The 22,432-nt window shown below is 36.1% G+C and overlaps 1 protein-coding gene across 3 annotated transcripts in view; it reads right to left on the reverse strand.

The window, feature by feature from the left end:
- Positions 1–22,432, reverse strand: part of LOC149259929 (uncharacterized) — a 61,069-nt gene that overhangs the window by 18,531 nt on the left and 20,106 nt on the right. For 2 of the 3 annotated variants that reach the window (XM_089419380.1, XM_089419393.1), the window contains exons 2-9: positions 11,628–11,675; positions 11,404–11,473; positions 10,044–10,167; positions 9,865–9,929; positions 9,643–9,713; positions 9,324–9,458; positions 9,142–9,202; positions 8,817–8,951 (exon numbers count right to left, since the gene is read on the reverse strand). In XM_089419380.1, the coding sequence (XP_089275506.1) occupies positions 8,817–8,951; positions 9,142–9,202; positions 9,324–9,458; positions 9,643–9,713; positions 9,865–9,929; positions 10,044–10,167; positions 11,404–11,473; positions 11,628–11,675 (709 nt within the window). The remainder of the gene's footprint in view (positions 1–8,816; positions 8,952–9,141; positions 9,203–9,323; positions 9,459–9,642; positions 9,714–9,864; positions 9,930–10,043; positions 10,168–11,403; positions 11,474–11,627; positions 11,676–22,432) is intronic. The other variant, XM_089419389.1, reaches the window with a different exon arrangement.

Here is a 22,432-nt window from a genome sequence, read left to right on the forward strand (position 1 = left end):
TTGTTTCTGAGACAAAATCTTGCACTCCAGGGCCTATATCTCTCTCAGATCTTGAAAAATATCCTGGTAGAACTTTAGATATGCTCCTGCACAAGCGTAAAACAAAAACCTAAGACCTGTTATATGTACAAAAATCTAAAACAAAACCCAAATCCCAAGTTAAAAAACCAAAAATTAAATAAATAAATAAATTTCATATCTATACACTTAAATTACAAATCTTTCAGATCTGAGGAGTATAAGTCCAACTCCGCTCCCAAATCTGTAGATTTGAGACTCTTTCTAATCAGATCTAAAAATTTAGCACAATATTTTGAAGATAAATAATTTTAATTTATTTTAGGAATGAGCAGTCAGGAACATTGGTCGAGGGAAGAGCTGAAGAACACTGGGGAGAAGGCTGGCAACCAGGAGAAAAGGACGCAGGCCAAGAGAAAAGTTAACGTGAAACGGTAAGGAGATGGAGGGGAGAAAAAACACAGAAAGAAAGGGAGTTGCGGAGGTATGAGGTTTAGAAGGAGAAAAAAACGCAGAGGGAAATGAGAGTTGTGGGTTAGAGGAATACGCAGGAGAAAAAAACACAAAGGAAAAGGGAACCACTAGAGAAAAAGATGCACAAGAGAGGGATGAGGGGTTGTAGAGGAATTAAAAACGCGAAGAAGAAAGAAAACACAAAGGAAAAGAAATTGCAAGGAAAAATAACACAGAGAAGAAAGAAAACGCAGAGGAAAAGAAACTACAAGCAAAAATAACACAGAGATAGGAAGAGGGTTTGCAAATGAGGGAGGAAAAAATTCGAAAATTCAAAGGAGCAAATAATTGGAGCCTCAAGGCAGCAGATGGGAGGAAAATGGTAGCCCAAGGGCCCTACAAATAAAAATAAAAATCCCAATTTTCTTTTATCTCAAGCAGATATGTTTATGCTTCAAATATTTTATGAGAAAAACTCAAATCTGAAAAATTTAATTTCAAGATTTTGATCGAAACTTTTCCTTGCAAAAAATTGTTTCTAAGACAAGATCTTGCCCTCCAGGGCCTATGTTGAGTCTTGAAAATGTCATTCATTTCCATTACACTTTCACTATTATGTCCATTATATCACCTCCATTTCACTACTATGTCACCACATTCATCTCACTTTCATTATCATTGGGCCACCTTTATGTTTTTCCAATCTTTATTATTTCTAAGCCTTTTAAGTGAAATTGTGGTTAAACATTAGAAAATAATGTGCATATGCTTATACCTAACAAATGGGTTGAGATTGTTGACATGTGTAGGTTGAAAGGAGGCTTCTAGAAGACTTATGTGGCACTCTAAGGCCAAATTCGAATTTGAGTGGAAAGAATCATGGGATCATGAGGATATGTGTCACATCTCCTAATTGTATTGTAACTCTAAGAAGACATGTGTCTTATCAGTTCCTATTTTAATTAGGACTCTAGAGGTAGAGGGAGAGATTCATGGATTCTCATTAATGAGATGGCTTCTCATCTTTTTGTATAAATAGGAGATCTCTCTCCTTCATTTGGGAGCTTAGCTTATTAGTCTTTTTAGCTTGTGAGTTCTTTAGCTTGGAGTTTGTAGTTCTTCCTTGATGGCTTTTGAAAGCTTTGGAGAACTTTGTTGTACTTTGTAATTTTGAAGAATTTGAATAAAGCTTTGATGTTCTCAACATGGAAGGAGATGTGAAGTAGATGTCATGGAGCACATTAGAATGTAAGGTAGAGTAGATTTCATTTTGTAAATTTTGCTTTGATTTCATTATGTCATTTGATTGCTTTCAAGTTGGTAGATTAGATTTTTCATTCATGCAAGTTTGTTCAACCGTTTGATTGTAGGTTAGTAATGCACATAGCTTTTTAATGACTAATGACATGACGGAATCATCTTGTCCTTCTGCTGATTTATTTTTTTTGAGTTCTAATTCCAGCATTGTTATTTCAATCAGTTTTGTTTTGCTCATTTACTTTCCTGCAATTTAGATATCATATTGCTTAACTTGTTCATGATTGCTTCCTGTAAGGTAGATTGAACTGAAGGGTAAAGGATCAGAAGAGTTGAAGTAGTGTGATTAGTTTCCTTTATGCAATTTAATTTCTTGCAATTTAGATATCATATTGCTTAACTTGTTCATGATTGCTTCCCATAAAGTAGATTGAGCTGAAGGGTAAAGGATCAGAAAAGTTGAAGTAATGTGATTAGTTTCCTTTATGCAATTTAATTTCTTGCAATTTAGATATCATATCGCTTAACTTATTCATGATTGCTTCCCATAAGGTAGATTGAGCTGAAGGGTAAAGGATCAAAAGAGTTGAAGTAGTGTGATGAATTAGTTGCTTTGCTTTCAGCTTTGAGTTGCTTTAAGTTCAGTTTTTACTTTCTTTTTCATACAGCAGCAAGGATACTAGGTTTCATAGTCACTAGCTCATTGATTGGTTGTTGCATTCCATTTTGATTGAAGTAGCTGCATATTTACGCTTTTGTTCAAGTACTAATTCCATCAATAACATGTTTTAAGATCCTTTGAAGTACTAAGTTTTGGAAGTTACCATTAGGGACATAGGTCTTGTCTTGAAATCTCTATCCATACTTGTCCTTTAAAAGTATTCTTAAGACCTTAGAATAGGATTTCCATTTGCATTAGACACTTTAGGAAACCAACAAAAACAAAAACCCAAAACAAAATAAAATCTATAAAACAACGAAGTAAGAAAAAGGTTAACTAAGCACATATGGTGCACCACACTTCATCAGTTTACGATACTCGGATTGATAATTTATGTAGAGCAATTTAAGACATTAAATTGACTAAACAGCCTATATCTCTCTCCAATCTTGAAAAATATCTTTGTAGAACTTTAGATATGCTCATGCACAAGCGTAAAACAAAAACCTAAGACCCACTACATGTACAAAAATCTAAAACAAAACCCAAATTCCAAGTTAGAAAACTAAAAAAATAAAAAATTTAATTTTTCATATCTATACACTTAAATTACAGATCTATAAGATCTTAGGAGTATGAGTCCAACTCCGCTCCCAAATCTGTAGATTTGAGACTCTTTGTAGTTAAATCTAACAATTTAGCACAATATTTTGAAGATATACAATTTTTTTAATTTTAGGTACTAGCCCAAGACACCCCTTGCAAGATATAATTCGTTAGAAAAATTGGGAATTTTAAATCTAAAAGGCTCTCGAAATCTTAAGTTTCGAGAGTCAGCTGGTTCAACCGAGAACTTCCCAAACACCCAAAATTTATGAATCAAATGATTTCTGCACACATATAAAATAAGTCGTTAAACTAATAGAGGTATAAAATAAGTACTAAATCTTTAAATATTAGACATACCTACTAAGGAAGTAAAAACCTTAATGCTATGTTAAAACCCAACAACCTAAGCAAAATACTTATACAATAGATTGATCTACAAGAGCTAATAACCAATAGCTTATAAATAATATAAACAAAACTTTAAATATAAGTTACCATAAAATATCGAAGATGAACATTGTCGTCAAGTAAAACTGCAAAGACTTTGTGTTGTATTATTCTAGAAAAAATTTACAAGAGCTTCAAGAGCTAGCACATGATTCAATGATCGTATGATTTGAATGACAACTGACCTCTAATTTATAGATTAATTCTCCAGCAACTAGTTGGCTTGATCCTCGTCAAAGTAATATCGACCGTTGAAAAAGATTTAATTATCTTTTAATTTCCTCCGTTGAAATTATTTTATTTTTTGAGGAAATTCGAATTTTTCATTTAATTGAATTTTAATCAACTCAAAATTAATTATTTTGAGTTTATTTCATCAAAAGTTTGACTTTGACTTAACTACCAAGGCCCAAGGGTCCAAAATCTCTTGAAATTTTCAATATTTCCTTGGTCGGAGACCTCCAAAAATTAATTCTTCTAGAACCCATGAATTTTTTAATTTGGAAAATTACTTTTTCCTAGGATTTAAAATTAATTAAAATTCTGGCTTATAATTTTAATTTACTTTTGCCACAAAATTTAATTAATTGACTCGTGAGGGGATTAATAATTTTTCCAACCCTCAAATAATTTAGCCACAGTGTCTAAATATGAAAGACCATGCAGTCGTTCGTTATAGACCCTCAAGTATGATCTAGTAGACCCAGTAATTTGTAATAAAGCAATTTAGCCAATTAGCTTAAATTATTCCCAAATTACTTTACAGAAGACTCGACTAGAATACTAGGACTTACCTAAAATCTTGACAACAAAATCCACCCTAGCTTTGGGGTGAGCTTGGAGGGAAAAACTCTGTCGATCATCCGCGTTTAGAAACACACATGAATAGATGAGACAAAAAACCTCCTAAGATAGAAATCGTCACCAAAAAGGTAGGATTACCTAGGTTGTTACATACATAGATGGTCTTTACTAGGATCATTTACATTATAAACTTGCAAAATGGGTTAACAAACTTTACAAAAATATCATTGAAGAAGATGATGAAATCTAGATAATCTTCACTGCCAGAGCATGATGGAATCTTCTTGCGAGAATGTACATTGTTATAGGGTATTTGATGGGGAGTCGTCAGCAAAGAGTTAATGCAAATTAGACCGAGGAATACCTCAATGCTTGGCAGTGGCTTATCGCAATTCAACACCATGCAGTGTGGTATGGGGGTTGTGGTTGACAAGAAATTATGACAAGGAAAGAATATCTCTACAATTCAAGTCCTTATCAAATCAGATTTGTTTATTAAGGCTCTTGGAAGCCTGCAAAAGTCACACCACAGAATCTCGAAATCATGGCATTATATTTAAACATGAGAAACATTTTATTGTTTTTAAATACGCAGCAAGTCAAAGGAGTTACAACAAAGCAGAGTTCTATGCCTTATAGTTACTTATAAAATTGAATCACATAAAGGATTAAGAAGACTCCAAGTGATCCAGGACGATAAAGTGATTATAAATTGTGCTAATGGGAAAAATCAGCTAGAGAACTTGGCACAAGATCTAAACATGGATAGGATTGAGGAGATAAGAATGAAGATTTCCACTCTTTCCTTTACTCACATATATAGCGAATTCAATGATAAATTTGATAAATAATCTAAAGAAGCTCTTTATCTGTAGGAAGGAGTATTGTCAACTCATGAGTGTATGGAGCATACATCCCTCCCTAAACATGTCCAGTCAGTACACTACTTTTCAAAAAATAAATAATTAATTTTTTATTTATTTTTCAGAGTAGTTGAAAATCTTAGTTGCTTTTGTCATTAGAGAAATTTTGAGCTTTAAAATAGACCTCTTAAGGAAAATAATAAGATAATCCTTAAAATAATAATATTTTTTTAATCATAGTTTCAACTTATCTCCTTGCGGGTTTACTCAAATTTCAAGTGTAGGCACTACTCCAATGCAGAAATAAATTCAACACCCAATGAGTACCCACTCTACATACTTTTGATAGACCAACAATTTATCTCACTGTAATGATAAGTAGATTTATAGAGAATGTTGAGAAGTGTAGCAAGAAAGGCTCAATTTGACTTTGCCTTGGTCAAATTGAGAAAATTCGAGGTAGTTAACTCAAGTGACATGGCTCTTGTCACTTAGTTAGCTCAGTAAATTCGAGTTAGAGGGCTTAGTGTTCAATTATGCATGTGTGATTGCTAAATTATAGCAATCCAATTCACTTATTAATAGTTGTACTCAGTTAAACTAGTTGTAGGTCAGTTGTGCAATGGGACCACAATCTAATTGAAAGATCATCTAACTAACTAATCAATCAACCAAAAAATAGCTCATGCATGCAAGGAATTTGAATTGCTCAGTTGTGGTGGAGATTCCATGGCAGTGTACAATTAATTATATACTAGATTGAGTGTACAGTTTAGAGTATTTGTCAGGTGATCAATCCTTAAGAATTTGCGCAAGGAAATAGGAGCGCGTGCAGGCAGCACGAGTGCGATCAGAGCGAGTGCAGGTAGCACGAGTGCCGGCAAAGTGAGTGCAAGTAGCACGAGTGCAGGAACGCAACTACAGGCAGAGCAAGTGTAGGCTCGGTATTTTCCAAAGCGGTCTCAGGAGGCTGGAGGAGGCATAAAGTGGCTAAGTGTTGGCTAGAAGTCCTCATTCAGTAGGGAGAACAGTTTTACCTTTGCAGGTGGTGCTTAGAGTTGGAGCATGTAATTGTAATTGTTTCTCAATTCACGTGATTAATGCAAACAAGCTTAAGGGGTTTTTAGTAATTGTTTTCCCCTAGAAACATCTGTGTACCTGTGTATTTGATGATGCATGTTTGCGCATGTTGTTCTAAATTGTGATTTAATTTCTACATAGCAATAGAGTAGAATTGTATCTCTTAATTTAGAATAAATTTCTTGAGCAGTTGCAATTCTATCACCATATTTCTACACAGTATCAGAGCCTTGAAATCACATTAGAACCAGTATTTCGAATTTGTTCTCATGTATAGTGATCATTGAAGAATTAATGAGCTATTAGGAGGCAGGGTTGATGGAGCCCTACTTCAGGGCAAATCCAAAAGACCCTATGTGCAGAATCCTTAATGGAGCTAGAAGACTGTTAGTGGGCAGATCAATGAGCCAATGTCTAGTGACACAAAAAGGAGTTGTGATCATTGATAATGACAGACTGAAGAGCAGAGAGATTTCCCACAGGGAGATAGAGACTTAGGAGTCAAGTTTCAAAGGGAGCAACCCTATGGAAGTTGGTACTTCTAGATTTGGGGAGATCAGACTCATTATTGCAATATTTGCAACAACAATGCAGAAGCAACAACCGAACAGTAGTAGTAGTATGAGTAGATCAAACTTCGCCATGCATGCATCTATACCTCCAGAAGTGAGGTGGGGCGAATTAGATCCCTAGCCCCAAAATTGCATAAACTTGGGAGGGTCCATTAAGGTGTTCTCCTCATGGATCATTACCTTGCTACATGGACCCACAGTATTCAGTAGCAGGAGGATTAGTGTTATTCAGATACTAAGGAGTGCAGATTAGTGTTGATAATAGAGCAAGAGGCTCAATAGCAGAGTCAACGGTAGCACAGTTTTCCCAATAGATAGTTGCAGAAACAGTTGATTCAGTGTTTTTTGGATTCTTCTAAGTTGCAGTTGCTGCAGTAGCAGCAACAACAATGAGATGTAGTGCTACAGTACATTCCACATGTATTGGATACGGGTGGTGTAAAATCTCTTTCTTGTTAAGAGGGAATGTTGAGAAGTGTAGAAAAAAAGGTTCAATTTGGCTTTGCCTTGGTCAAATTGAGAAAATTCAAAATTTCCACATCAACATACAACTTGGAGGTAGCTAATTGAGGTGACATAGCTCTTGTCACTCAGTTAGCACAATAAATTCGAGTTAGAGGGCTTGGAGTTCAGTTATGCATGTGTGATTTCTGAATTATAGCAATCGAGTTCAGTTATTTCCAGGTGTACTAAGTTAAACTAGTTGGAGGTCAGTTGTGCAGTGGGACAGCAGTCTAACTCAGAGATCATCCAGTTAACTGATCAATCAACCAAAAAATAGCTCATGCATGCAAGAGATTCAAATTACTCAGTTGTGCTAGAGATTTCAAGGCAATGTATAATTTACTATACACTAGATTGAGTGTATAGTTTAGAGAATTGATCAAGTGATCAATCCTTGGGAATTGCGCAAACGAATAGGGGGGGAATATGGGCTTATTTCCTCAAGATATGCACGAGGAAATAGAAGCGAGTGCAGGTAGCGCGAGTGTGAGCAACGCAAGTGCAAGCAGCGCGAGTGCGGGCAGCACAAGTGCAGGCAGAGCGATAACAAGTTTACTCTTGCAATTTGTCCTCAAGTTTACTTGTGTATTTGATGATGCAAGTTTGCACATGTTGTTCTAAATTGTGAATTAATTTCCACAGAGCAGTAGAGTAGAATTGTGTCTCTTGATTTGGATTAAATTTCTTGAGCAGTTGCAATTCTATCACCATATTTCTATGGGGAAAGAAAGAAAATTATTGATTTTCATCGTATTTTTAACTTATCTTAGGACAAGCTTACTCGAATTTAACGTGTAGGCTGTCGTTGGATGTGAAAGCAAATACCACATCCTACCAATAGCCACTCTGCATACTTTTGATAGACCCACAGTTTTTTCCCTCCAAATCTATTTAACATTATAGTTGACATCATCATCTTGAATTCCTCTGAGACTTTCAAAGTTGATGTTCATAGGACATTTTTTGTTTTGAGACCCATTTTTTACCTCAAAATTTCTGTAATAATGTGAATGATCCTCACCTGGCAATGATATGTTTGCCATTTTTTGTGCTGAAAACGACAGATAGGTGCTTGAAATAGCCCAGGAATGACTGTAATCTTAAGTTAAGGTTGTCCTGCAGATTGCTTTGAGATAGGAAGCTACAAAGACCTTTGGCTCTGGAAGTTATCATAAAGACATATTGAAGTGATTCAAAATTTTGAGTTCAAAATATTGAATATAAATCTCCAAAATTGACAGTAAAAAGCTTTCTTGAATAAAATCACATGTGATTATTGTAATTCCAAAGGGGAAGCTGTTCGCTGAATATATGAACCCGATTCTCCAGAAAACATAGAAATGAAAGACCACATTAATTAGAGAAGTAGCCTGCAACAGATCTTCAATGCTATAAAGTTGTACATTAAGAAAATGGTGTTTTGTCAATGTTTTATACAAAAGAGAATGTAATTTGCTCTCAACAAGCCAACAATATAAGTCTAATAGCCTCAAACAGAAGAGTACAAATATCTTTTGTATATTAAAAGAATTGAAAAGAGCAGTTTACCACTTGACTGATGAAGAAATAACAGCTGCGGTGATTTCCCTTCATCAGAAATTTTGATAGTGAATCCAACCATGCACTGTAGTAGCATTTGAATTAAACTATTTACCCTTCCTCCAACCATTTCAGTTGCTTCTCCTGCACTTTCCATAAACACATGAAACGAGTGTTGTTTTCAAAAGCAAAGGGAGAAAACTGCTTAACAACGGCATATGCAATGTATACAATAAATATAGTTATGTGCATTGCCATTTCTTGGTATTCATAGTAGCAATAGGGTATGAAGCTATACTTATATGGGTAATAGCAGTGTGGTAAGAAGATTAACCTGTCTGCTTATCCTTTCGCAAATATTGGCCAACAAAACTCGTCGTTTTACCCTTTCCAACCTTCATACCAATTTATATATTAACAAAAATGCAAAACATGCACTAAGGGACCTTGTAATCATGTTCAATGAAATTGTGGTGAAAAAATATTAAAAAAAATCTTGAATACTGCTGATCTTACCTGAACATTGTCAGCAGTAGATTGACTAGTTACACTACCAACATATTGTACCTCTTCGCTCACAACATTAACTCTGCTATTAAGGCCACAAGAGTGACAAATATATCGAACCTCTTCTGTTTGCACAGCAGAATGCTGGAAAGTCAAATTTGAACAAGAAACCTTTAAAAAGAGTTCTGAAATTACAAAAAAAAATCAACAATATAGTCTTGACTTTTAGGCAATTTCCAATTTGCATATCTTAGAGAAGAAAATACTGTCCATTGGTAGTAAAAAATTGAGTTCTACAGGACTGATAAAGCACATTAATGTTTCGAACCTCCTTGTTTACATTCACATGCCCCGACAGTAATAACTGAAGCCTATTGACCTCTTTTATGAGTGTCAAATCTGTCAAAAAAAGACAATTATGGCTAAGCTTCATCCAACTGAAATCTATCAACATCTTCCAAGTACTGACATAGAGTTATCGACAATGTAGAAAAGATTAAGATTAATCATTTAAGCGATAACAAATTTAATTGAGCAATGGACAACTCACTCTCTGCATGTTCCGCAAGCAATTTATTTTGACACACTATGTTTTCTTGCTCCAGAAACTTTGATCTGCAAAATTACAGCCATAACAAACATAAGAAAACCAATTTAAAGATCTAAGGGAACCTTCAATTAGATATCAAATTATCAGAATGAAACCAGCCCCAGTGAAAGATATTCAACTCAACAAACCAGTAGTATACATAGGGAATGTGCCTGTTCAAAATCATTGTAATATTTTCTGGGTCTTGATGTAACTTCAAGAAATTATTCTCGCATCTAAGGAAATCCAGCAACTTTTGCTGAGCTGTTAAACAAAACAGTAAAACAATGAAATATTATCACATTAAGAAGTTTTTGCATCAGACAAAATAAAAGAGTGTGATAATTAGAAAACAAATGTTCCCCCAGGTTTCCAGGATGCAGGGACACAGATGCAGGAAAACACATCAGGGAAACACATGGAATCACCCTCCAAATTCCAGGGGGCATTGGCATCTCTGCCATAGCATACCCCGCCCAAAATACTAAAAAACTAAAATTAATTGTATGAGACCCAAAACAGAAATCTTTGAAATCATATACAGAACAATCTCCCAATATCATACATCATTACATGTGACAAGATCAATCATAAATGGTATGTGTAATGACTTCACGACTCACACAAATCAACTGTCACCATTGTATTTCTTTTCATATTAGAAAACTCAAAAGATATAGATCCAAATCTTAAGATAACTGATCTTTGAACATGTATAATGATAAATGACCATCATTCTTCAAGCAATGCCCTACTAGTCTCTTCATCCAGCAATTATATGAACGAATAATGACAAATCATGGGAATGTTGCTCTCTGAATCAGAATCATTTGCATTCTTCAGAATATTTGACAGCACAACCACCAACCCGGGTCATGCTTCCTCAATGCCCTCCTTGTCTATCTGTGCATTGCATTTTATTTTTTATTTTGCCTTTTTGTCTTTATTTTTTCCTCTAATAAACAGATTTAGGTCAGAAAGAAGCATGGGAGCATCTCACATTTTAAGGGGGCTGTTCCAAATTGCAACCCCCAAAAGAGAACACAGAGAAACGTACCTCTTTGGAGCACCCATGTCGAAGGACAATGGGAGGCACAGGAGGCACGCCCCCTACCCTTGGGAACATGGCCCCATGTAACATTGTAAAAAAAGCATAATAAGCCTGAATAAAAATAACATCAATACACTGTTTATAAGTTTTCTGACATTTATAAGGCAGTATGGTCCAATGTTACAATGTTGGGGATCTAGAGCTTAAGCTCAGAAAATCTAAACAAGTGCTATACCACTAGCACAACTCTGGGACTAAAAGCTCGTACAAATAAGACTGTTCAATTGCTGTACATGCAGGACACAAATAAAATCACATGAAAGGAAGTTATTCAAAAACAGCTTTTGAATTTCATAAAAATGGCATCAAGCTTGCATCACATACAGATGTAAACATATTTGAAAATATACCACAAATAAACTCCAAAAGAAACTTGTAGATAACATTACCTTCTACATATGCAGTGAGATTCTTGTTTTGTTCTCTAATACATTCCTCGACTTCACCAAACCTTCTTTCCTTTACAAAGGAATACCAAAAAGGCGTTAAGTGAATGCTAAAGCAAACACACACAATTTATAAAAAGAAGTACCAGTATCATTCACAAGGCTATGTTAATGAATGTTATTCATGTTGTACAAGAAGTAATACTGGTGAATGGAAATGTTTAAACCTTCAATCGTTTGTACTTCAGATGCAACTTTGAGTACAATTCCTGCGTCTTCAAACCATGAAAATCAACTCGTTAATAAAACTGATATAAGCATAGAAACTTACTCAAAAGGAGGGCTTAAAAGTCATCTAAGCATAGAAAATTCATCCAGAGGACTTAAGACTTATATAGGAATAGAAAAAACATCCAAAAAGAGGACTTCAATTTGAGCAGAATCATGGTGTATAGAGAAATATTACAAAAGTTGCAACTTAGATAAATTAATGCAAAAATGTTAACGAATCCTACTTGGGAAATCAATCTAAAATGCACCAGGGAAGACTGATCCCTTCTGCTTGCACAATCTATTTTGAATATGATCTGGTTTATGGACTTGATTTTCAGTCTGCCTGGATAGTATACAAAAGTTTCTAGACACGTTTTTTTCCTTTATCCCACCATGTCACACTCTGGTTTTTAGACTCACGTAACCATTTATATAGTTAATCTGGCTATTAATTTTGATTATTTGTGCTAGGAGAGTCCTGCTCTAGTAGCCCACATTTTTTGTATCGAAATGTTGTACATATTGTATGATAGAAATAAAATCTTACAAGGCATTTAGTACAGAGATAAGATGCACAAAGGTGACACACTGTAATTTCTGGAAGAAAATGTTACTCTTGCATCAAAGGTGTGAAACTCAAGTCTTAGCAAATGAGAAGAAAAGGCAAGCTCAACCTATAATGATTCTCTACTGTTAGAACTTAACATAATCAAGGAGGTGAGAGCAAAGGGATAATAAATTGTTACAGCAGTGATATGGCTGAAACCAGTGGAAAATATTTCTAGAACTCCATAACTTATTTATAGTCAAGTGCCTTGAGACCCAGTTCAGGGGGTCAACCGATTCAATCAATGGTTCGGTTCTGATAACATTGGCCATAACAAAGAGTGCCATGCTCACAAGTTGTGCCGTCTTTGCAAATATGATGGGTCCAGACACATTAATCTTGCCACTTGCTTGCAGCAGACAGAAAGCTAAGTAGGAGGTAAACCTTGTTTCTCCATAACAACATCCTTTCCATTTTGATAAATTTGGAAGTTGAAACGAATGGAATACAGTATTCTATTTATCCTAAAAAAAATTGTATGTAAAACATAATGATAACAATATGATACTACAGTGAGCATTCTGATGGAGTTGCAATCATAATGTTGAGCTTGTCTATCTATTACTTTTCATAACATGGTTTAAAAACATTATTAAAATAAATTGAAAAAAAAAGTTATGTATATATATATTTATATATATATTTTGTAAAGGCTATCACAATAATCAATCACATGAATAAATGTTTAATATTTTAACGATCTGGTGTCATGACTAGCATTTAAATTGGGCACCAGCATATTATAGGTTAATAAATATTTCACTGGTCAACTTGCAGGGAACAGCAGCATTGCTCTATAAGGTACATTAATTTAGGGCTCTGTATTTTTCCTTTGGCAAGTTTTGAGCTAGGTAACTTGATTTAATATTAAGAAGACACCTAGAATAAACCAACCTTTAATAGGCCATGTCTACTCATTTCTGGAAATCCTTGCAGATATAAATTTAATCCTTCTGGCAGGCTTTTAGCTGGCACCCTGTACAACATATTAAGCAAGGTCACTGGTCTCCAACTCGCATTGTATCACTTTCTGTCCCTTTAGAAATATACTTGATGAGGCCTGTTGATGTTATTTGCTTGCACAGGTGCTTCTGCATGGGCTAGGTGTCAAGCATGCAGAAGCTGTCAGATTGCCTCTTAAGTGATTGTTCATGAGTAAGTGATTATTATGATTTTTTCTGAAGTTTTGCTTAGGAAAAGTGCATTATTTAATTTATTAATTAATGTTGACTATTGAGCCAAATTTCTAAGGATAAATGATTGAATTATTTAAGTGGCTTAGATCTAATCTCTACCATTGATCTCAAGTGAGGCCTAGGATCTAATCCTAGCCATTCATCACTCATCACTTAAGATGATTAAAGTTATGGATTTGGCTTAATGAAATTATAAAATAAGCCTAACAGAAAGGTGAAAGACATATTGTGGTTGAGAAAGTGATTTTCTCAAGGGAATGAAAGACTTGAGACTGAAGAGCATAGAAAGGTGCCCAGCTAGAGGTTCAAGTAAGTAAGAATTTTGCAGTTTGAGCACACAACACAGATGAAGAGGCCGAATTTGCTACGGGTCAAGGCCAGGAGTTTGTGAACAGGAGGCCAACAGTTCTGAAGCAGAATTCCAGCAGACAGACAGTGAATGGGAGGAAGCCGAGACATTTGAGGTTGCATTTGTGGAGGGGCCAAATTTGAGGCTGCATTTGTGGAGGGGCCAAGAAATTGGAGGCTGCATTTGTCAGTTAAACTAGTTCGAACTGTTGGAGGAACTAGTGGAAGGTCAGTTGTGTAAGTGTGACTTCAACCACACTCAGTGATCAATCAGCCCAAAATAACTAATGCATGCGGAGAATTTGAGTTACCCAGTTGAGTTGTAGATTGTTCCAAAACTTGCAGGGAACAGCAGCATTGCTCTATAATGTACATTAATTTAGGGCTCTGTATTTTTCCTTTGGCAAGTTTTGAGCTAGGTAACTTGATTTAATATTAAGAAGACGCCTAGAATAAACCAACCTTTAATAGGCCATGTCTACTCATTTCTGGAAATCCTTGCAGATATAAATTTAATCCTTCTGGCAGGCTTTTAGCTGGCACCCTGTACAACATATTAAGCAAGGTCACTGGTCTCCAACTCGCATTGTATCACTTTCTGTCCCTTTAGAAATATACTTGATGAGGCCTGTTGATGTTATTTGCTTGCACAGGTGCTTCTGCATGGGCTAGGTGTCAAGCATGCAGAAGCTGTCAGATTGCCTCTTAAGTGATTGTTCATGAATAAGTGATTATTATGATTTTTTCTGAAGTTTTGCTTAGGAAAAGTGCATTATTTAATTTATTAATTAATGTTGACTATTGAGCCAAATTTCTAAGGATAAATGATTGAATTATTTAAGTGGCTTAGATCTAATCTCTACCATTGATCTCAAGTGAGGCCTAGGATCTAATCCTAGCCATTCATCACTCATCAGTATCACTTAAGAGATTAAAGTTATGGATTTGGCTTAATGAAATTATAAAATAAGCCTAACAGAAAGGTGAAAGACATATTGTGGTTGAGAAAGTGATTTTCTCAAGGGAATGAAAGACTTGAGACTGAAGAGCATAGAAAGGTGCCCAGCTAGAGGTTCAAGTAAGAATTTTGCAGTTTGAGCACACAACACAGATGAAGAGGCCGAATTTGCTACGGGTCAAGGCCAGGAGTTTGTGAACAGGAGGCCAACAGTTCTGAAGCAGAATTCCAGCAGACAGACAGTGAATGGGAGGAAGCCGAGAAATTTGAGGTTGCATTTGTGGAGGGGCCAAATTTGAGGCTGCATTTGTGGAGGGGCCAAATTTGAGGCTGCATTTGTGGAGGGGCCAAGAAATTGGAGGCTGCATTTGTCAGTTAAACTAGTTCGAACTGTTGGAGGAACTAGTGGAAGGTCAGTTGTGTAAGTGTGACTTCAACCACACTCAGTGATCAATCAGCCCAAAATAACTAATGCATGCGGAGAATTTGAGTTACCCAGTTGAGATGGAGATTACTATCAGTTGTAGATTGTTCCAATGTGTACAGGTGGTGCATGCAATCAGAAGATTAGCCTAAAGTAATTGCGCATTCAATTTGAGGAAGTTCCTAATTAATTGGGGACTAATTCCACAAGGAACATCGCAAGGAAACAGGAGCTTGGAGGGCTTAAAATTTGGCTAAGTTTTGGCCAGGGGCAGTCAGTCAAGTAGAGAGATAGACTATGCACTTGCAAGTTGTGCTCAAGCTTGAGCAAGCATATGTATTACATCTCTATTCTTTGATTGATGCAATACAAATAGGAAAGGGTTTTGAGCAATTGCTTTCCCCTAGATAAATCTCTATGCATGTGTGATATGTCTTCTTGCATGTTTATGTTTTGTGTTCTAGATTGTGAATTGAATTCCACAGAGCTAAAAAGTAGATTTGAGTCTTGTGATTTAGTAAAATTTCATGAGCAATTTCGTATCTACACATAATTCCTACATGGTATCAAAGCAGGTTTCACAGTAGAACGAAAATTTTGAAGTTGTTTATCAGGAGGATCGACTTTGCAAGATCAATTACTCGTTTATCTCCAATAATATTGTGCCTATTTGATAGATCTGGCTAAGAAGAGCTTGTTTCTACTGATCTGGGAGCAGAGTTGTACTCATACTCCTCAGATCCAGTAGATTTGTATATTATTTGTGTAGATCTGATAATTTATTTAAATAATTTTCTAACCATTTTTTGCAGTTGGGGTTTTTGGGGTTTTGGGATCTATTTTAAATTTTTGTACATATTTGGTTTCTGGGCTTTTAAAATTTTATGTGCAAGTGAATTACAAAGCTAGATTTGAAGAATTGTCAAGGGTTTCAAGATTTTTCAGTCCTTGGAGAAATTTTAAGAGTGTTTCAAGAGGTGGATCTAGGCCTAGGAAGGCAAGATCCACCCTTTATTTTCACCCCCAAGCTTAGAATTCAAGATCTGGAAAAGGATGTCAAGATTGAAGTAGTTTTTGTGACCTTTTGAAAATAAATTTTAAATCTGAAGCAAGATTCGAAATTTTGGTAAGGGTTTGAAAAAATTTTGCAGGTACCCTATTTCAGGATCAAAGACAAATTCGAGAAATTTTCTAAGGCATTAGCCTTCACCAAGCTTAGCCGTTAGAGTTTTGGGCACAAGATTGTTGTTAGAGGAGGCCATCCAGCAATAGGAGGAGGTCTAAGTGGATTTTGAGGCTAGATCTGGCCTCAAAAGGCTCAGATCCATCATTTTAACCCCCTTCCTGATCAACATTCAACCACAGTTCGAAACCACAGGCCTTTCTTGTCTTTTAGGGCCTCTTTCAATGTTGTCTGAGCTTTTTCTCCTCGGCACTCTCTATTGTAGCTTCATTTCCCTTTTTTCCCTTCACCACATGCCTTTTTTAGCCTTGGAAACCTTGTTGTGGTCCCTCTAACCCTGTTGTCAGTTTGTTGTAGCCTTCTTTCAGCCCTAACCATGGGCCAGCCTCCTCTCCCTGCGGATTCCCTCTCCTTGGTTGTTGTTTGCACTCCAAGCCTTTCTCGTGCCCTTTAGTCCCCTCTTGAGCGTTCCTTCTCCTCTTCCCTGTTTTCCTGCTCTCAATCTCCTCTCGGCCAACCCCTGCTGCAAGGCTTTGAGGCTTCAATCCTCCCCAAACGTGACCCATATTAGACTGTCTAGCAACACTGCAATTTGATGTATTCTACAGACCCTAATCTCAAGAGGAACATCCAAAAGGAAGCTCTAAAACATTTTAAAATTAACTCATAACATTCAAATGTCAATCACAAGTATTTTGAGGACCGATTGGGGCTATGAATGGACTGACAAAATTATCACAGGGGTCTGATATAAGCTTGCAGGGATCTGATCTAACTTTACAGTGATATTTTTGCATCACTTATAGCATCAAGCTTAGCTATTGTGCTTTGGCTCTTTTTATCTATATCTGATAAGTGATATTGGCATCTTGTAGACTGTCATATATTGAAAATAAGCTACAAAAGACTTAGCCCAATTTGACAGTGGTAATTTCTGAGGTCTGGTGTATTTCTTTTATCACTAAAGTTCATCATTGGTTAATCAATATTGTGGCACTCAAATAGTTAGAGGCAGGACAAATTGATAATTATATTGGACTTTCTCATATGATCTCATAAAAGCGTCAAGAATAGCCTCTTAGTGAGCTCTTCATTTATGATTGCATGGTTATAAACTGCATCTAGTCTCTAATTCACAATCTCGCTTGACATTGGTCACTTGTTCTTGCAACAGTCAAAGTTTTATTTAGCCATCATCTCACATATGTGAAATGCATTCTTAAATTTTGTTGCCTATATTATTTTATTAAGTAGTCCTGAAACACTTCATTTGTTGTCTTTGGAATCCTGGGATCTTGTGTCTGAAGTTTCCACTGGTTTATAACTGATGATTGATGAATTTTCTAATAAGCACAAGTTGTCTCTATTGAATGACCCTAAGGAGTCTCATTGACTGCTGAAGGAATCTTTCAGTTTTGCACTTTGCATCCAACATTTGTCTCAATTGTTGCATTGAGGAATCTTGACCATTTTTGGCATCTTGTGACTGGGTAATCATTGAATATCATTTTTATGTTCAGGCTTTAATAAGCTTGACTTCTCAAGAAATAAATCTAAACTTGTTGCTCTCATAAGCAACTTTAAGGTTCTCATTGGTTTATAATCGTGGAAAGGATTTATTTCAGTGATGTAAGGGATACTAACTTTTGTGGTTTGTTGTGAAAGTTTCATGCACACAAAATCACTCCTTAAAACACATTGGTATCATAACCTGGTTGCTTAAAGAAGTAAACTTAAGAACTCATTGATATTGATATCTATCACTTTTGACACAAGAGCTTTGGTGAATAGTGGTTTCATTACTCTCATTCTTATTCATTGCTTATATATCTTCTTGAGTGATAACCTTACACTGGCATCTTAAAGGATTTGTAAGTCTTCTTGTTTCATTTAAGCATCTCTTAAATTGAGCAGTCATAAGCATTTTCTGATTTAAATAAGAAGCATTGGTTACATTGTCTATTAATCTTTGGCTAGGAAATTGTTGCTATTGGTTTATATCATTGCTACCTTGAGCATCTTGACAAAACATTTATCTTATTGGGCATATCTTGATTAAGTTAGCACTTGTTTTATGGTTAAGATCATCTTTTGATATCATCATCAAGTACTTGTTTCTTTAACTCAAGATTATAATCTAAGTACTAAATCATTAAGAGAATCTTAGCCTAAAGCTCACTCTCCATCATTGCATATCATTTTAAGCTAGTCTTGCCTCTTAAAACTCACCTCCAAGCATAAGCTTGGTTGATAGATTTCTAAGGCATCCCTTCTCATTTAGCTTGAGGGACCTCGACAACTCTTCAGTGGTTAACATGGTGACCTTACAGTCGTCAGAGCCACAGTCTCTTTAGCGTCGAAGGCATTAGGGGATAGGAGCCTAACAGAAGGTATCGTTAATCAAGCCCTTGTTTGCTTCCTATTGGCCTCCTTCCCACAACCTACCTTAGAGCCCAGCGTCAAAATAGTTAAGGGAAGGTCACATTTACATTAGGCATTTGAATAAAATTAACCAAGATCTTTGCATTTCACCTAGGACTCAAAATCTGCATTTCATATAAGCTAGTAAAATATCAAAGCAACAGTTGTTCATCTAGTACTTGGTCTCAAATTAATAAAGCAAGGATGTTGACTTCATAAGGCACTGGTTTCAAGTATAAATGAGATCTAATCCTTAAATAATCTTGCTAAATTTCACTAAGTATCTAGAATTCTCAATTGTGTCTCCTGGACTCGTTGGTTTCCAATTTGTCCTTCATCATCTCATTTCCACAAGGTCTACCCCCCATATGATGTTGTTGGGAGACAACTAGAATGGGGAGGTTTGATGCATCTGATGGTCGAGAGCAGCTCGATATGCGAATAAGATGGAGTCCTACGATATGCAGGATTGGGCATGGCACATCTGAAAAACAACCCACAGACTTCCAATATTGTATTTCTAACCCTACTCCTTGTTACTTATTTCTATTGTTAAATTAGTTTTCAGTTTAGCATTTTGTTTCATAGATTAAATTTTCATTTTTGTTCCATGTTAGTAGAATTGTTACTAGTTACAAAGCTTCTATTTCATCTACTTATTGTTCTTCCCCTCTAATTTGTCCACCCATCAGACATAATTATGCAACCTATAAACTTCCATGAGCTTTTAACGCTCTACAATTGTGCCTTGACACGTTCGCGCCTCACATCTAGCTCTTTCCCCCTAAGCGCATTATAATATAGCGCTTTATATCCAAGGCCAGCACTTGCAATGGCATCCACCATGGGCTGATAAAAATAAGATTTTGCATAATTGAATGAAAGACTAATATGGTACCAAAACCTCCTCACTGCCATATTTGTCTCCTTCCTCTTCTTTTCATTAAAACCCTCCAAGGTTGGCCGAGATCCTAAAGTTGTACGAGGAGCGAAGAAAGGAGAGGTTATACTCTTGTTTGCCACAACACTTGTAGAGGATTGCCTACACTTTGATTTTGTGGTTCATTCTATGATCTACCTATCCCAAAAACCTCAACCTTCCTTCTTGCCCTCTTAGAACTCTCTTCTTTAATGTCTGCCAAAGAAGCTACAATTACAGCAGTGACTTCTTGAGGGTAACGTTCACAACATTCCACACCATTCACAAGCATTCTAGCTAGGTGGTATTTTAGCCTGTTTATGCTCGCACGCATTGTGGCATTGCAAAAATTGCACTTGACATGGTGGTCATTACTGGGAATGAATCGGACACAATGTGCCCATGCCGAATCACGAGACTATCTACTATCTTTCGGTGGCATGGTGATGGAATCCGGAACAAAAAAAATGAGAATTTAAATTTTTTTAATTTAATTATAATTAGGCCCTATGTGTGGTTGAGAAACTCAATCACAGGTTAGACTAAAAAAATTAAATAAATAATAAAAATTGAAACGAAAAAATAGCATGAAAACAAACAATCAAGTTTCATGAAGCTTACTCAGTTGTGATGAAGTTGGGTCTGATGAAGCCCCCTTTAGCCTCTTGCAAGAGCTCCTTCATTGTGCAAAGGAGTCACTTAGCTCCTTCAGTCGAGACTCAACACTCGTAGAAATGAGTCAAAACACTCAAAATGAGAAATGGGAGGGAGGGAGGTGATTATAAAGCATTTTCTTCCCTCCATTTTCCCTTTCCCTCCACTTGATCTCATATACAAAAAAAGAAAAATAAAAATAAATTTAATTTTGAGGGTCTTGACGGGTCACAAGTTCAATGCAAGTCATACGCAGATAGACGAGTTGAATACAAGTCAACGCAGGTAGAGGCAAGTAGCATGGGTTCTATGCAAGTGACATGTTTCACTATAAGACCCGTCAAGACCCTCGAGTATTCACGGGTCTTATAGGGTTGTGCTTCACTAGTCATGAGACACGACATTTTTCTAACCAAATCCCTCAAAAGTGTGTCTACATTAGGGATAATCTACCCAAAGTCATGGAGGAACAAATATTTATCAAGGTCAATGATAAGATCATATGTTAGATTATTAGGTATATCAACATTCCAATCATATCTTCTTCTACAAGACCCTAGATTGTAGGATTATGGACTACTCACTTATATCCAAGGTCCACTTCTTTGATTCCTCAACCTCTCAAAAATAAAAGGTTATGACCTCTATGTCAACAAGTGCAACAAGTTAAATGTGGCTACGAGCATGGCCAACTTTATGTTCACAAAACAACAAGCATGAAACCCAATAGATCCTCTAAAACTACTTCCTCCAATGGGCTAAGAAGTTTTTGGGTCAATCACCTAATTTGATGTTGGAAGGACAAATTGATGTCAAAACTAAACATGACTAGAGAACACACAAGAAGAATATCAATAATAGGTGGGTGACACATGCATTGGAGAACAAGGAACTATATTAATTCTTACAATGTGTTAAGTGGTAGGGATAGCAAAATGGATGTTTTATGTAGTTGGTTCTCCATGAAAGTTACTTCATGGAATCTATGGTGTCTTACAAACCAAGTCAAGGACACCATGATTCATAGAGATAACCCACTGGTTTCAAATTTGGATATAATTTGTTTGTAGGAAATAAATGTAATGAGTTGCATGCTTAACACAACCTTGAACTAAAATTGGCTCAATGCTACCATGTTTCATAGAATACAGTGTACACAAGCACAAAACAAGGGACTAGTCGCCATTTTCTTGCCAAAGCTTGCAACATGCATTATTTGTTTAGGGAATTGAACCATCTAGTTGAGTCCTATGGGTGCACGTGTATCTTGGTAACAAAATCTGAGGCCTTGCAAATAGGTATGCACCAAATAATGTCAAAGGGGAGCTCTATTTTGGGCCTAGCTAGTTGAATTCTTCTTGCAAGTAGAACATCTTGTATGTGGATATTTTAATAATGTGGAGTCCTTAGATCACAAAATTGGAGTAACCTTGTTCACATGCCTCAATGGGAGCATATGAGCTATAATAGCCTGAAGTCTAGACTAGACCTCTACAACATAAAAAATATATCGAAGAGTTGATTAATTGAATCTATGATTCATGTCGTCAAACCTTAGAACTAGCACTAACCAAGTTTTGTGGAATATCAACAAAGCTATGATGTCGAAACAAAATACATTCAAAATTCTTTTTCGATTGTGATGGAGATAGGTCGATGAAATTCCTCACAAAGACCACTCTCTCTAACCACCAACCCATTGTTGTCTTTATTTCTTAGGGAGTGGCTAAAAGGAGAATGCCTAGAGCCTCAATTCCTACTTAACAATTCCCACAAATGAGTTCGAAACGCCTCGGCAACTTTTTCTCCTATGTGATTTCTAGTGAAAAAGACTCGTCGTAATTCCCATCTTCACCACTCAAGTTACATCCAAGTCGTGTTACAAATTTGGAACTTGATGGTTAGGCTAGGGGGGAGGACAGATGGAGTGCATGATGTAATTGTACCATTGATCAAATCGCAACTTTTTTATGAAAGTTTGGTTAATAAATAGCAAACCCACAACACACACCATGAAGCTATGAAGAAAGAGTTTGAGAAGGTCTCATA

This window comes from Pinus tabuliformis, chromosome 6 (genome assembly GCF_031772625.1).
Source record: "Pinus tabuliformis cultivar Carrire ecotype Pingquan chromosome 6, CPIR1, whole genome shotgun sequence".
NCBI lineage: Eukaryota > Viridiplantae > Streptophyta > Pinopsida > Pinales > Pinaceae > Pinus > Pinus tabuliformis.